This window comes from Berghia stephanieae, chromosome 3 (genome assembly GCF_034508935.2).
Source record: "Berghia stephanieae isolate SIO BIC M18660-M18661 chromosome 3, UCSD_Bste_1.3, whole genome shotgun sequence".
NCBI lineage: Eukaryota > Metazoa > Mollusca > Gastropoda > Nudibranchia > Aeolidiidae > Berghia > Berghia stephanieae.
The window spans coordinates 11,216,201-11,233,700 of NC_088362.1; the positions used below are offsets into that span (position 1 = coordinate 11,216,201).

General features: G+C 35.8%; 1 protein-coding gene across 1 annotated transcript in view; it reads left to right on the top strand.

Moving 5' to 3' along the window:
• Window positions 1-17,500, top strand: part of LOC144967143 (dystrophin-like) — a 454,945-nt gene that overhangs the window by 344,537 nt on the left and 92,908 nt on the right. Inside the window, exons 52-55 of the mRNA XM_078904012.1 lie at window positions 2,655-2,772; window positions 3,629-3,843; window positions 5,017-5,174; window positions 5,985-6,174. Of these exons, the coding sequence (XP_078760138.1) occupies window positions 2,655-2,772; window positions 3,629-3,843; window positions 5,017-5,174; window positions 5,985-6,174 (681 nt within the window). The remainder of the gene's footprint in view (window positions 1-2,654; window positions 2,773-3,628; window positions 3,844-5,016; window positions 5,175-5,984; window positions 6,175-17,500) is intronic.

Sequence of the window (17,500 nt, forward strand, 5' to 3'; positions counted from 1 at the left end):
ATGTATGTATGTATGTATGTATGTATGTATGTATGTATGTATGTATGTATGTATGTATGTATGTATTTGTGTATGTATATATGTATGTATGTATGTATGTATGTATGTATGTATGTATGTATGTATGTATATATTAATGAATGAATATGTATAGATAGTATGCGCTTGGCTAAGAAGCTCATAACATTGCCATCCGGAAGTATAACGAACCAACACACAAAACGTGTATCCGTGAACGTTTATAGTCAGGTTAATACAGTTCAGTGAGCAATACTCATAAACGCGGATGGCAAAAAAACAATAAAAAGACCTGAGTGACGTCATCTTCGAACTATCTATAGATAGTATGCAGATGACGTCACTCAGGCCTTTGTTATTGTTTTTGCCATCCATTCTCACTAAACTGTATTAACCATAACTATAAAAGTTCATGGTTACACAGAGTTTGTGTGTTGGTCCGTTATACTTCCGGATGGCAATGTTGTGAACTCCTTGGCCAAGCGCATTCTATCTATACATGCATAAACGTGTGTTTATGTGTGTGTGTGTGTGTGTGTGTGTATGTGTGTATGTGATAGTCAACGGGATGCGAACCAGGAATTATTTTCGTGTCAGTCATGAGCTCAATCGAGAGAGCCACCGGATCCCGCCCGAATCAGGGGACAGCTAGATTTTAATTTTGAAAGGAAGATCACGAGATGTCCAAGGGAGCGAATTTAATACGCATGGGCGATGGCATCTTATCACGAATGCTATTTATTTTCTTCTATCTTTTTTTTTTTTTTTCTGTCAAAAATTGCTTTAGAAATTCCGAGATAGAATTCCGAATCTCAGACTGTGTAAATTGATATGCGTGAGTGTGTGTTTTTGTGTGTATGTGTGTGTTTGTGTGTATACTCGTATATATATATATATATATATATATATATATATATATATATATATATATATGTGTGTGTGTGTGTGTGTGTGTGTGTGTGTGTGTGTGAAAAATGGAAAATAGAGAGGGAGAGAGTGGGGGGGGGGAGGGCGAGAGAGAATTAGGGAGAAGGAGGAGGAGAAGAAGAAGAAGAAGAAGAAGAAGAAGAAGAAGAAGAAGAAGAAGAAGAAGAAGAAGAAGAAGAAGAAGAAGAAGAAGAAGAGAAGAAGAAGAGGGAGAGAGATAGATAGATAGATAGAGAGAGAGAGAAAATAGATAGATAGATAGAGAGAGAGAGCAAGAAAGAGAGAGAGAGAGAGAGAGAGAGAGAGAGAGAGAGAGAGAGAGAATAGATAGATAGATAGATAGATAGAGAGAGAAAGAAAGAGAGAGAGAGAGCGAGAGAAAGAAAGAAAGAGAGAGAGAGAGAGAGAGAGAGAGAGGGAGATACTTGAGAGAGATGAACTAGCGGGGAAAACTGATATAGTCGACGTTAACATGGTTTATGGCACAGGTCAAATATCATTCTATCATCATCATATTATGTAAATATCTGATTATTTTAAAGAGAAAATGAGTAGTATAACTAGGTTGTAATAATTTGCTGAATCATATCAATTATGTTAATACGTTTGTAACATTTTAAGAAGATTGAGACAATCATCGTTGTCATAAAAATGTACACAGATTTAGAAAGTGATGCGGGCAAATAAACCCCGTTGTACTACTGAATAGAAAGACTGGACTCGGAACCATAGACCATTGGGGAGGGTGTGTGGGGGTGGGGTCGGAGAGAGAGAACAATAGATATAGTTTTTAAAAACGTTGTCTCGTATATTTACAATTTTCTCCCCCTGTTTTAGAGCATTGTCTGAAGTTATACAGAGCCATAAGGTCCACGGTGCCAGATATTGAAAGAATTTCTGTCGAGTAAAATGGACACTTACGACAGTATACTAACTTTTGATAGACGCTAGTTTGTAGCAAAATTCCTTCCACCGGAAATATAGCTGACCCAGCTAAGCAATCATTGATGAACGATAAGATGGTGGAGGGGGGGGGGGGGGGGGGGGGGGGGGGCGGAGTAGGTGTCATAAGGTGTCAGAACTTTACCTGGATTTGAAAATGTAATGTTTATGTATTTGTGATTACGTTGCTTTCCTAATTGAAAAATAAAAAGTGACTTTCAAATTCTAGCAAGTCTCATTTTCATCATTCAGAAAACATTGCCGGTTCGTTAAGGCATCACTAGTTTTTAGTATTGCTAATTGAGCTATTTTCCTAAATGGTTTAATGTACGTATATTCCACTTGGCCAATGTGATTTCGCATTTCATTTCGCACCATTTTGAAACGTTCAACGTGTTCTGGACAGCTGATGTCCTGGGAAAGTTTGTTAGTGACGGTGGTTTTCCGTTGCCTTCCGCCATTGCCATTAGTAGAATTTAAATTATTGCATTTTAATTTGACTGAGTTGTTTTTAATGTTTTCTTTGGCTTCGACTTTCACATATTTGCAGGTCTGAGAACTGAATTCAATTTTAGGCTTGATTTAACATTGTTCGAATAGACAATATTTTTGCCTAGTTTTAGAGTTTTTTAAAAACAACAATGAGCCCATTATAATTAGGATTATCAGATCTGACCTGCAAATAAATACACTTCTGACCTGATGATAGGATATCATTACATATTAAGAATTGACTTACTCGATATTTTAAACTCCATATTCAACAGTCGTTGTTGTCAGACATGGAAGGAAAGCGTGGACAGTTAGACGAGGTCATGGCCACGTCTGGTGATCTTCAGAAGACCATGGACAGCAAGAGAGACAGGCAAGCTCTCAAAGAAAGAAGTAAGTAGATAACTGATATTTGTTGTGAACGACAGTGCCAATCTATTGTTAGTTCAGAAAGAATTTGAAGATGAAAATGTAGTTTACATTCCGAATGATCAAGATCTGAATTCTGAATGTTTATCGAATGTGGCTGAATTCTGTGTATTTTGTATTCGAGGGCCGAGAGAGTTGTTGAATGTGGCAGCCATTGTTTTGGCTATGTGGTCTTGAGGTATCGGAAGGTCCTGGGTTCGAGACTCGCTCGGCGCATAGTTGAGTCCTTGAAAAATACTCTTTACTCACATTCTCTCACCGTACTCAGGTGTAAAACGAGTACCTGACCGTTAACAGCGTTGTGTCTGTCTGAAAAAAAATGTATTATCCCCGAATAGGCGTCATGTTTCGTTCTGTACGTTACGTGTTCCTATTGGTCAAGGACCCTTTGTAAAGCGCTTCGAGCACGTTTAGTGGATATTGCGCTATATAAAAGCTCATTAAAAAAATTCAGGCTGAAGTAGTTTGAAAGATGATGATCTTCAAGTCCTTTAAATATAAAGAAACCAAACTCAATGTCACAAAATAGGGAACAGGTATCTACAGATTATGTAAGATAAAGATATAATTTTTTTTTTATAATACAGTGCCAGGCAATGCAGAAAGTAAAATATAAGGAAAAAAAACCATCCCCAGAGTTCAGCCCGCTTCGACCCAGGGAAGGCAGATTTTTTGGGACAGTTTTATTCTTGTATTTATCTTTCACCTTTGTCTGGCACTGTTTCAGACACGCTTTTTCATATCAAGAGATGCTTTATGCCTAATTTGCTAAATTTTTAAATACTTTTAATAAATGTCAAATTGGACCTATATTCTGCAGCGGACAAGTTAAAGGCAGACTTCGAACAGACGCTAGATCACATGAATCATCGTAAGACGCTGCTGGACCGGATGTTGACACGGTGCCGGGAGTTTGACGTTGCATACGCCGAAATGGAGACGTGGCTGTCCCATGTAGAAGGCGTTTTGGATGGGTTGCAGGGAGCGGAGCATACCAAAGACTCGGAGAATAATGAGGCCTTATACAAACACGAGGTGAGATTAATTTTTTTTTTTTAAAAGGGGAAACAAAAAAAAGTGCCGTGGCTATTTTCTCAAATGCATGTCACTCAGGCTTTATGGAGAGTTCGAAGATGACGTCACTCGTCTTTGTTATTGCTTTTTGCCATCCGTGTTTATGAGTTATGCTCACTGAACTGTAGTAACCCGATTATAAACGTTCATGGATACACACAGTTTTGTGTGTTGGTCCGTTATACTTCCGGATGGCAATGTTATGAGCTTCTTAGCCAAGCGCATACTATCTATAGTGTTTTAAACCAAATACCAACATTAATTTTCTTAGTTATTTACCAAATTATTATGCATTTTAAATGCGTACTTCAGTGTTGTGGGGTCATAAATGAAACCATACGATAAGCTAATATCACTGGTTTTAGATTTCCCACTTGACATTCGCATTGCACCCTCTGGTATATACTTTAGTCCATAGAAGTAGACTGATTTTAACATTCGCAATTGGATACAATAGTCTGATGTCACGTCGCCCAGCAACGGCGGCCATCGTGGTTCTAAACAAAGAAAATCGGTACTTATTATTCTTCATGCTGGCTTGAACTTTTCATATGTCTTGTGATCAGAATGTGTAAGTCAAATCATGATACTATTTATAATGTTTGTTTTATTTCCTCTGGAAATACGGTTTTAATAAGCTTTTATGCTCGTCGGAGAAATATTTCATAAGGACGTCCGCCATTGTTCCGATAGTGTCGAGCTAGTTAATAAGTTACCGTGCGTCAATACGAGGGAAGTGACGTTACGTTACGACTGTTGAAGCGTATTTACATTCTCAACGCATACTGTGACAAGAATATGTTAGACTGATTTTAACTTTCCCAATGCAGCCATGGACTGGATTTAACTTTCCTAATTTGCATTCTCATGACACCCCGTGGAATATTCTAAAGTCCCTACAGGAAGATGTTAACTGGTTTTTAATCCGTAGTAATATGAGCGGCTACGTGGTCTAGTGGTATGAAACTCTCTTTCGGATCGGAAGGTCTTGGGTTCGAGCCTCGCTCGGCGTATAGTTGAGTCCTTGGTTCTTTACTCACATTCTCTCACCGTACTCAGTTGTAAAATAGTTACCTGGCGGTTTTCAGCTTTCCTAATGTATTTCCTCTTGGCACCCTATGGTATATTCCGCAGTCCCTACAAGAAGACGTGGACAGTCACCAAAATCAAGTGGACGACCTGAAGAGACAAGGAGAACAACTGGTCGCAGACTACAGCAGGGACGATGATACGTATCAGGTCTCAAAGCAAATGGAACGCCTCAACAATCGATGGTCAAACTTACTCAACAGGTCCGTGCGTTGTATTATACACGTTCTATATTTCAGGATATTTACTGTTGTTGTTGTTGTTATTATTATTGTTATTATTATTATTATTATTATTATTATTATTATTATTATTATTATTATTATTATTATTATTATTATTATTATTATTGTTATTATTATTATTATTTTTATTGTATTGTTATTATTATTTTTATTGTATTGTTATTATTATTATTATTATTATTATTATTATTATTATTATTATTATTATTATTATTATTATTATTATTATTATTATTATTACTACTACTACCAATATTAATTTGTTCTTGTTTTTTAAATCGTCAAATATGGTAATTTCTTGAGAAAAGTGCAGTTATTCTTCAAATGTGAATAACAAAAAAAAATTGTTAAAAAATCGTTCATTGTTTTGATCTCTTAAAAGGTTTAAATGTAATCTCTTGTCAACACATACGATTGTTCTAAAGACAGTTGACTACATCCATTCTAAATTTCGTCTTTAATGGAAACTCGTGATCTTAGTTATGTTCTAAACTGCGCAGTCATATGAATATTCCAATTCAAGCCAACAGCTACCCGTTCCAAGAGGTAGTGTGTTACTATTAAATGCCGTCCAATGGTCTTTTTTTTTTTCTTCTTTTTTTTTTCTTTTTTCCAACTTACTATTCAAAGGTTAGAAGTTGTAGAAGCATACTACCCCCCCCCCCCCCCATTTCCCCCCACAAAGAAACAAACAAACTAGCAAAACAAAACACAATCGAACAAAACCCAGCTTACTAGATGTTCTCTTATTTTTATTTTTTTTTTAAGACTGGCCAGCCATTGGAAAACATTGCAGCATGGCAAGGACAACGATCAACAGTTGGAAGTTCAGCTCGACAAGTTCCTTGCCTGGCTAGATGCTACAGAAGGATCCTTCCAGTCTCTATCCGAGCAAACTGCAAGCCCGGACCTCAAGGACAACCAGGAGTTGGTAGCTGAATTTTTGGATCAATACAGAGTAAGTCCGTCATCTTATTATTATCTTGCTAAAATTTTAGTTTCTTCTCTCACAAATTCCGGCGGTTCACCTGTTCATACGCACACTGGAACTCTACATCTTTACTCACTTTGCTAAGGTCTTCAACTGTGGCACACATATAGTGTCCTCTTTAGCACATTTCGTATCTTATCCAACACCCCCTTCTCCCCCCCCCCCCCCCCCCCCCCCCCCCCCCTGAGACACACACACATACTCTTTACATTTTTTTTAAACTTTCGTTTTTTATTTTTATTTTTATATATTTCTTTTTTTTTAACCTTGCCCACTTTGGACAACATGGGTGGATCCTGTTGATATCCGAGTTTGTTTGATATTCCTTTTAAAAAACATATATAAATTGATCTTTTATATAGCGTGCTCAAAGCGCTTTACAAGGCGTCCTGGCCAACAGCAACATTTAACATGCAGGACGGGACATGACGCCTGTTAGGCGATATTCCATTTTTTCGGACAGAGACAACGCTGTTAACGGCCAGGTACACTCATTTTTCACCTGAGTACGGTGAGAGAATGTGAGTAAACAGCCTTCTCCAATGATTCAACTATGCGCCGAGCGAGGCTCGAACCCAGGACCTTCCGATCCGAAAGCGAGTGTCATACCTCTGGACCACATAGCCGCACTTTCCTTCATGGCGACGGCATCCCACCAAGACTCCACGCGGAATGCTGTAATTTAATATAATGATAAATATAAAAAAAAACAAATAGTTAGATCCATATTATGTTCGAAATAAATGAAAATAAGATTATTATGTTTTTGTTTTTAGGTGTTTAACGGTGCTTTCGACACTATTTAGGTCATTTAAGCGCCCGAAAATAAGATTATTAAAAGCCGTAGCATTGTATTGTTTGTATATCAATGAGTCATCCTTACTGTTTTGATACTTTGTTCCAAGAATAAAAGGAGAAACAACAAGGTTAGGTTGTCATTATATGGAGTAAATTGAGTTTCCCTAAGGCACGGAGGAAGGAATAAGATTGAATGTGATGTCTTGTGATTGTTAGAAACAGTGTAAGCCTCATTAGAGACCGGCTCACTGAAAGAGAAAATGAGAGATAGAGAGAAAGAAAGATTGAGGGAGAGATAGATAGAGAGAGAGAGAGAGATAGAAAGAGAGAGAAAGATAGAAAGAGAGAGAGAGAGAGAGAGAGAGATAGAAAGAGAGAGAAAGATAGAAAGAGAGAGAGAGAGAGAGAGAGAGAGAGAGAGAGAGAGAGAGAGAGAATGAATTGTATCTCGGCAGAGGACTCGCTTGACACGCAAAGCCCCCTCCCCCCCCCCCTCCCCCTTTCCCCCATGTTCACCCAGCAGTGATTGGGTAACTGGGTCTATGAGACATGTCGGAAAATGCTTTGCGATAGACTAGCAACCTATCCACACGGTACCAAGCAATGTCCATTGTCCGTTTCACGCTATAGGGACCGGGATTGCTTTAATGGCTCTAAAGGACTATTTACAATAATTATTGAAAGGAGCAAGTTTCGATTCTTTAACTTCAAACGCTCAAAATTCCTCATTCGAATCTTAAAAGTCAATAAATATCTAAAACTTTTCATCCGACATAATACGAAATTGACGTGGCGGCTCACAGTTGTAACTTGTTTTGTTTAAAAAAGAAAAGATTTCTATAAATAATAAAAAATAGATTATTCTTGCCATAAGTTTGTTTGTTTTGAAATAAACCAAACAAATTGCCATCACAACACATTGTGTGCCCTGACAAAATGCACAAAGCGGCAATTTTTGAAATACACGATTTATTTATTGAATTTTATTATTCTTTTTTTTTTCGTTTAAAAGGGTCATTATTTTCCTAGTTTATTCTGTTAATTGCCGCTGTACTCTGGAAAAAAACATGTATGTAAAAAATTGGCCAGAATACTTATCTTTCAACTAATAATCGATTTAAATGACCCTCATCTTGACAAAAATCGCGAACCTCACGGAAGTCTCGCCCAGGTTTGAGAGTTTTTGCCAAGATGAGGGCCATTTAAGTCGATCGATATTTGAAGGACAAGTTTTCTGGCCAAATGTTTAGATATATGTTTTTCCAAAGCGCGGCAGTTAACACATTAAACAAGAAGTGTGTTTGCTTTTGAAATTTGTGTTGTGATCTGGCAAAACCAGTCGGATATTGGAAAAGTTCGAATCCCTCTTTTTCATATTTCAATACTGGCACTTTTACTGGACAAAATGCAATTTGAATTTTGTAATTATCTTAATTAGGACCCACGGTATTCACATTTCATTATTTGACGGGAGGGGATCAAAAATAGTTTTGAAAACGGAAAAAATCGCGTTAAAAGACAAGGCATCCATATTTATTACGCTTCGATAGAGGTCAGAAAAGAAATTAAATTTGATTATCTATACGCTTCAAACTGTAAAATGCTTTCGTGAGAATGTAGTTAGATGAGTATTGAAAACGATGAAATGAAAAAAAAATCACCTTTATTCGCTCTTATATCTAAACTAGCTAGATAATGCGACATCCGAGGGGTTTTGCCAGATCAGCCATCATTTTTCTTCTTTGATGCTAACTCCAAAAATCAATAGCTTTGATATTTACTCTCGAGTTTATTCACCAAAACATGGAAGAAGAGTTATTTTGCCATCATTTATTCTGTTTGATTCTGGTCCTGACATTGTTTCCTTGGGCAATTCTCTTTACACACATTACGCCACTCGACTCAGGAGTTAATGACTACCTGGACACAGACAGTGACGTATAATTGAACAATGTTAGTATGAAAGGCGACTAATATAGGTCTTTTGGGGAAATAAATGATTATTGTGAAACGAATTGAGAATGGTTAATGCGTAGAAATGTGTTTATCTATATTATGATCTTTTGAAATTCATTGATGTTTGTTTCTTTGTTTGGGGAAGGGTGTTTATTCTTTGTGTGTTGTGTGTGTGTGTATGTGTGTTTGTGTGTGTGTGTTGGCGTGTGGTGCACATTTTAGTGCATTTTCGTCAGGTTTCAAATATAGATAGTCCCTTGTGTCCTCCCGTTAACATATTACAGAGACAACATTAATTCAATTGACACGCTGAGACAGACAGATTGCTTTGGCACGATAAATTGTTCAATATCAAGGGTTTATATTACTCATTTATACCTAACCTTTTCAACCCATAATGGTGGTTCAAGCTCTCTTTACTACTACTACTACTACTACTACTACTACTACTACTACTACTACTACTACCACTACTACTACTACTACTACTACTACTACTACTACTACTACTACTACTACTACTACTACTACTACTACTACCACTACTACCTACTACTACATATACTACTACTACCACTACTACTATCACTATTACTACTACTACTACTACTAACTACTCACTACTACTACTACTACTACTACTACTACTAACTACTATACTACTACTACTACTACTACTACTACTACTACTACTACTACTACTAATCTACTACTACTACTACTACTACTATACTACTACTACTACTACTACTACTACTACTACTACTACTACTATACTACTACTACTACTACTACTACTATACTACTACTACTACTACTACTACTATACTACTACTACTACTACTACTAACTACTACTACTACTACTACTACTACTACTACTATATACTACTATACTACTACACTACTACTATACTACTTATATACTACTACTACTACTACTACTACTACTACTACTACTACTACTACTACTACTACTACTACTACTACTACTACTACTACTACGGACTCGATGTGTGAGTGTGTGTGTGTGTTGTGTGGGTGTGTGTGTTGTGTGGGTGTGTGTGTGTGTGTGAGAGAGAAGGATTTATTTTATTTTACACCTAACTTTTTCCACCCATAATGGTGGTTCAAGCTCTCTATAATACCAACTACTACTACTACTACTACTACTACTACATCATCATCATCATCATCGTCATCATCATCATCATCATTATTATTATTATTATTATTATTATTATTATTATTATTATTATTATTATTATTATTATCATCATCATCATTATTAAATCTTTAGTTGTAAAACAAAACTTCCAACTCTTTTGTAGAATAATAATAATAATATTAGTTACCCTTCTCTCTTTCCAATCTAATCCATTTTCATCACACCCCAGTTATTCTCCCACATCTTCCATAGCCGGAAGGGCGTATCTCATTTCCACATTTTCAGGAATTCTATTTCCTGTTTATCTTGTCATCCGTCTCCTTTCATATTATCGAACTTGCGTAATATTTTGTAGGTTTCTCTTTTCACAGCAGCTGTGTCATTCCTATTGTCATCACGTATATTTAAATAAGAAGATAACAAGTTTTGTATTTTTTGAAACATAACAAGTTTTGTATTTTTTGAAACATAACAAGATTTGTATTTTTTGAAACATAACAAGATTTGTATTTTTTGAAACATAACAAGATTTGTATTTTTTGAAACATAACAAGATTTGTATATAACAAGATTTGTATTTTTTGAAACATAACAAGATTTGTATATAACAAGATTTGTATTTTGGAAACATAACAAGATTTGTATTTTTTGAAACATAACAAGATTTGTATTTTTTTGAAACATAACAAGTTTTGTATTTTTTGAAACATAACAAGATTTGTATTTTTTTAAACATAACAAGATTTGTATTTTTTGAAACATAACAAGTTTTGTATTTTTTGAAACATAACAAGATTTGTATTTTTTGAAACATAACTAGATTTGTATTTTTTTAAAACAAAACAAGATTTGTATTTTTTTAAACATAACAAGATTTGTATTTTTTGAAACATAACTAGATTTGTATTTTTTGAAACAAAACAAGATTTGTATTTTTTGAAACAAAATAAGATTTGTATTTTTTGAAACAAAACAAGATTTGTATTTTTTGAAACAAAACAAGATTTGTATTTTTTGAAACAAAATAAGATTTGTATTTTTTGAAACAAAATAAGATTTGTATTTTTTGAAACAAAACAAGATTTGTATTTTTTTGAAACTTAACAAGATTTGTATTTTTTGAAACGTAACAAGATTTGTATTTTTTGAAACAACAAGATTTGTATTTTTTGAAACATAATATGTGACCCTTCGCCTCAAAACGGTATTAAGTCGGGATGGTTAAGAAAATTCAATTTATAGGCAGAAATATCGGACTTGTGTTGAGTTTGTATGTTTTATTGAGGAGAATGGATACGATATTTTAGGGTGCTGATGCCAACAGTTTATATTTTTGACAAGTTTTAACATTTAATCCACCTTTTAAGCATCTGATTCGTTCCGACATGATACCGTTTTGATATGATGGGTCACATAAGGAAGGAATGTAAATCGCACAATGGGTTGTTTTGTAAAGATATCGAATAGTGTTGTATGATACAGTGCCGGACAAAGCAAGAAAGAAAAATTCAAGAAAAAGCAAAACATCCTAAAAAAATTAGCATATCTCGACTGGGGATCTAACCTCAGATATCCTGATAAAAAAGTTGAGGTGTTGTATAGCGCAATATCCACTAAACGTGCTCAAATCTCTTTACAAAGGGTCCTTGACTAACAGCAACACGTAAAATACAGAACAACACATGACGACGACTGTTAGACGATAATACAATTTAGTTTTTCGACACAGACTACGTTGTTAACGGCCAGATAATCATTTTACCCCTGAGTACTGTTAGAGAATGTGGGTAAAGAGTCTTTTCCATGGACTCAACTATGCGCAGAGCGAGGCTCGAACCCAGGACCTTCCGATCCGAAAGCGAGTGTCATACCACCAGACAACATAGCCGCACACAACAAAATATCTCTCTATTTCGCGAATACATAAAATCTGAAGTGAAATTTTGCATATTATTATTATTATTATTATTATTATTATTATTATTATTATTATTATTATTATTATTATTATTATTATTATTATTATTATTATTATATTATCATTATTATTATTATTATTATTATTATTATTATTATTATTATTATTATTATTATTATTATTATTATTAGTGTTATTATTATTATTATTATTATTATTATTATTATTATTATTATTATTATTATTATTTTATTATTATTATTATTATTATTATTATATTATTATTATATATTATTATTATTATTATTTATTATTATTATTATTATTATTATTATTAGTCTTATTATTATTATCATCATCATCTTCATCATCATCATCATCATCATCATCATCATCATCATCATCATCATCCGTCCCCTTTCATATTATCGAGCTTGCATGAGATTTTGTGTGGTTTATTTCTGGACAGCTGTGTCATTTCTATTGTCATATGGAGTCGTTCAGATTGATTGCATCTTGATCATTCTGTGAATGTTAATTCTATTTTCTATTATATATATATATATATATATATATATATATATATATATATATATATATAATATATATATATATATATATATATATAGTATGCGCTTGGCTAAGAAGCTCATAACATTGCCATCCGGAAGTATAACGGACCAACACACAAAACTGTGTGTATCCATGAACATTTATAGTCAGGTAAATACAGTTCAATGAGCATTACTCATAAACGCGGATGGCAAAATACAATAACAAAGACCTGAGTGACGTCATCTTCGAACTATCTATATTTTAAAACAACATGTTCAGTTTGTCTTTAATTTGCTCATTGCATAATGTCATTTTGTTTTATCAAAAGCCCTGCTCATTGCATAGTATGTCATTGTGTTTTATCAAAAGCCCTTTACTCATCAATTTCTTGTATTTACTTTAGTATTAATCCTTGCCCTTAAACCATAAGTCAGAAGAGATAGCTTTTTCTTTCTCAAAACATTACATTTCCGAAAGCAAACAGATTTCTCTCTTTCTTTCTTTCCGCTTTTTTATTTTTAATGATTATTTTGGATAAATCAATAACCGGTTCTTGTAGTACTGTCGTATTGTCAGTGTTGATGTCGGTGAGTGGTGCCTGTATTGTTCTGAGGAGCCCGCCCTCGGGGTTCCTGTAGGCGTTGTACTATGAGGGAGGGCGGAAAAACGGAGGGGGGGGGGGGGGGGGAGCTTTCAAAGGGTCCTCGCTGAAGGGTTAAAGTCTCGGGGTGGGTGTTGTAAAGGGTTGTAAGGGACCAGAAATGGAAGCATTGAGCCTCATTAGTCCTAGACGGTTTTGTCACGACTAAAGGCTAAGAACATTTTCATCCACCCGTATCTCTCTCTCCCCCCCCCCCCTCCCTCTCTCTCTCTCTCTATCTATCTATCTATCTATCTATCTATCTATCTATCTATCTATCTATCTATCTATCTATCTATCTATCTCTCTCTTTCTTTCTCTCTCTCTATCTATCTCTCTCCCCCCCTCTCTCTCTCTCTCTCTCTCTCTCTCTCTTGCTTTCTTTCTATCTATCTCTCGCTCTGCCTCTCTCTTTTCCTCTCTCTCTCTCTTTCTCTCTCTCTCTCTCTCTCTCTCTCTCTCTTTCTCATTCTCTCTCTCTCTTTCTATCCATGTGCCTCTCTCTCTCTCTCTTTCTATCCATGTGCCTCTCTCTCTCTCTCTCCATCTCCCTTTCTCTGTCTCCACTTCTCTCACTCTCTGTCTTACTCTCTCTCCCCCCTCCCTCTCTCTCTATTTATCTACCTACCCATCTACCTATCTATCTATCTATCTATCTATCTATCTATCTATCTATCTATCTATCTATCTATCTATCTATCTATCTATCTATCTATCTATCTATCTATCTATCTATCTATCTATCTACAAATCTATCTATCTACCTACCAGTAGCATTCATTTATCACTCCGACATTGAATATAATGGAATCCTACCCACTCACCATCTGCAGAAGCCCTCGCCACTTTATTCCTATATATATATCGAAATCCCCGTTTCAATTAAAAGGATAAAAATAGACACGCCTACCTAATGTGATTCTAAGCATACTTAAAGCCCTTCTCATTATACTCGCTGTATTGAAGAGGCGGGAGTCATTGACCAATTGTGACCCTTCGTCTCAAAACGGTATTATGTTGGAACGAACCAGATGCTTAAAAGGTGAATTTAATGTTAAAACTGGTCACAAATATAAATTGTTGGCATCAGCACCCTAAAATATGATATCCATTCTCCTCAATAAAACATACAAACTCAACACAAGTCTGATATTTATGGTATAACTTCAATTTTCAACATCTTAACCATCCCGACTTAATACCGTTTTGAGGCGAAGGGTCGCAGTTCCTTCTCTTCGATATTATCGCTAGACGACATGCGCTGTTTCAACAACAGTTGTTATTTTAACAATCTCGCTCTTCACTTTACACACTAAATATTCATTCCTGTGTTCCTTCCTTAGTTATTGATCGATAATAATATGCTTAAAATCACTTGAACTGTGAAATGTCAAGATCGAATTCAACATTTGCTATGAAATATTTGTGTTTGTGTAGACTTCAGATGAAATGCGTTGACGTCATATTTATTAATTTTTATTTAAATTTTGTCAGTCAAACAGATTGTCTGACCTTTGAAAATTCGTTCGTCGTTAAAATCACTCACACAAAATTGTTTTTAATTCATTCCAAGTTCTTGAGCATTTTACAAAACTCCTTAACGACATTTACTACGTTTCGTTATATTTAATCATTTATTTCGTCGTCGTCGTGCGGCTATGTGGTCTAGTGGTATGACACTCGCTTTCGGATCGGAAGGTCCTGGGTTCGAGCCTCGCGCTCGGCGCATAGTTGAGTCCTTGGAAAACGGTCTTTACTCACTTTCTCTCACAGTAATCAGGTGTAAAACGAGTATCTGGCCGTTAACAGCACTGTCTTTGTCCGAAAAATTGTAATATCGCCTAACAGGCGTTATGTTCCGTCCTACATGTTAAATGTTGCTGTTGACCAGGGACCCCTTGTAAAGGGCTTTGAGCACATTTAGTGGATATTGCGCTATATAAAGCTCAATCATCATCATCATCATCATCATCATCATCATCATCATCACGTCGTCATACTATTTGTCTAATGTTAAAAGACACACAGCAAGGCGGTTGCAATAAGACCGACATCTCACGCGACAGTCTTCAGCCTGTGACAAGACGAGAGCCAGCCGATGGCAGTGTGAATAGAATATATTATTATAACATAAACGATTCCAGCGTGAGTTAGTTTTTCACAGTGATTACGAGATGGCAGTAGTTATCTGGATGGCCGTATTCTTTTACACGTGAGTATATTACGCTCATGGTGGTCATGATGTTGGTTGGTAGTGGTTGCGATTTTGCTGCCGGTGACTATGATAATACTGTTGTTGTTGTTGTTGATGATGATGATGATGATGATGATGATGATGATGATGATCAAGATGGGTAGGATTGTAGTCGTCTTGGTGGTAGTGGTGCTGGTGCTGCTGCTGCTACTGGTGGTTACTACCGGTGTTGTTTGTCAGTCTTGTTCTATCGAATGATAGCACCACCACTGACGACAGTCGTCGCGTGCTCTGCGATTCCGTGAATCGTGTCGCAGCCCCTTTTACCTCGTTGTTGCCGATGCTATTGTTAAAACAACTTCTAGCTACTACTAGATACTACTACTACAACCAGCAGCTATGTGGCTGTTGTCTGAGCTGTGAACAAAAACAAGTACTAGAGTACCTACCTCGCATTTCGTCGAGAAACCAACCAGTGCTGTTAAAGTTATTGATTTCACGACGAGATATATACCACCTGATGCTATATTATATTACCACTCCAGGTACACTACGGTTATAGTTGAATTGATGTTCTTGTTCATCATCATCGTCATCATATTATTTCATCGATTTATTTGTGATTAGTGACGTTTTGGATATTTCTGGATTAGATAGTGATGTACGAAATATTGGATTATGTTTCTTAGAAGACAGAATATTTTTTTTATGATTCGTCGTATTTACAAAATAATGGAATCGGAGTAAAAATATCGTTGCATAATATGTTGTGTGATCCTTTCTCGGAATCGATTAATTTTCTGTTTCTCGATATTAAGTGGAAGGAATCATTTCTTTGGACTATATTTGTCCTTCCGATGCGACATTAAAAATAGTTCCTCTCTCTCTCTCTCTCCTTCTCTCTCTGTCTCTTTCTCTCTCTCTCTCTCTCTCTCTCTCTCTCTTTCTCTCTCTCGTCTCTCTCGCGCTCTCTCCTTCTCTCTCTGTCTCTTTCTCTCTCTCTCTCTCTCTCTCTTTCTCTCTCTCTCGCTAACTCTTTCTCTCACACACACAAGCACACACACACAACACACACACACACATGCATTCACTCTTTGCTGTTCTCTCTCTTTTCATCTCTCTTATCAATCTATCTATCTATCTATCTATCTATCTGTCTGTCTGTCTATCTATCTATCTATCTATCTATCTATCTATCTATCTATCATTGTCTTCTCATCTGTGTCTATCTATCTTCTATCTATCTATTTACCTATCTACTACTACTACTATCTATCTATCTATCTATCTATCTATCTATCTATCTATCTATCTATCTATCTATCTATCTATCTATATGTTTATCTGTCCCGGAATTTTCTGGAAAGCTGCTGATTTCTCTTGGAAGATCGAATTATGTTTGTTTTTTTTTTAAAAATCTTTTTGAGTTGAATAAACAAAATTCAATGTCCACGAGGAAGGCATTTGTTTGAACGGATATGTTGATATTGTCTAGAATCCAACTATAAGCATCATATTATTCGGCTATGTGGTCTTTTTTTTTAGAATTGAGATTTATATAGCGCAATATCCACCAAATATGCTCAAAGCGCTTTACAAGGGGTCCCTGGTCAACAGCAACATTTAACATGGAGGACGGGACATGACGTCTGTTAGGCGATATTACAATTTTTCGGACTAAGACAACGCTGTTAACAGCCAGGTACTCATTTTACATACCTGAGTACGGTGAGAGAAAGTGAGTAAAGAGCCTTTTCCAAGGACTCAACTATGCGCCGAGAACGAGGCTCGAACCCAGGACATTCCGATCCGAAAGCGAGTGTCATACCGTAAGACCACATAGCCGCACTGTTTTGTTGCTAGAGATAGTATATAAAGGATTTTAAAGCATTAATTTAACGTACTTAAACACATTTGATAATTAATAAGGGTAGTTTTAATGTCTACTATGTCTATTTCCCCTGAAAACTAATATTTTCTTCCCATTCCTAATAGGCCTCTTCTATCGGAACCCCCATGTACTTGGGAGTGAAGCAAAGAAATCGTTTGGCCTTCCCTTTCAGTA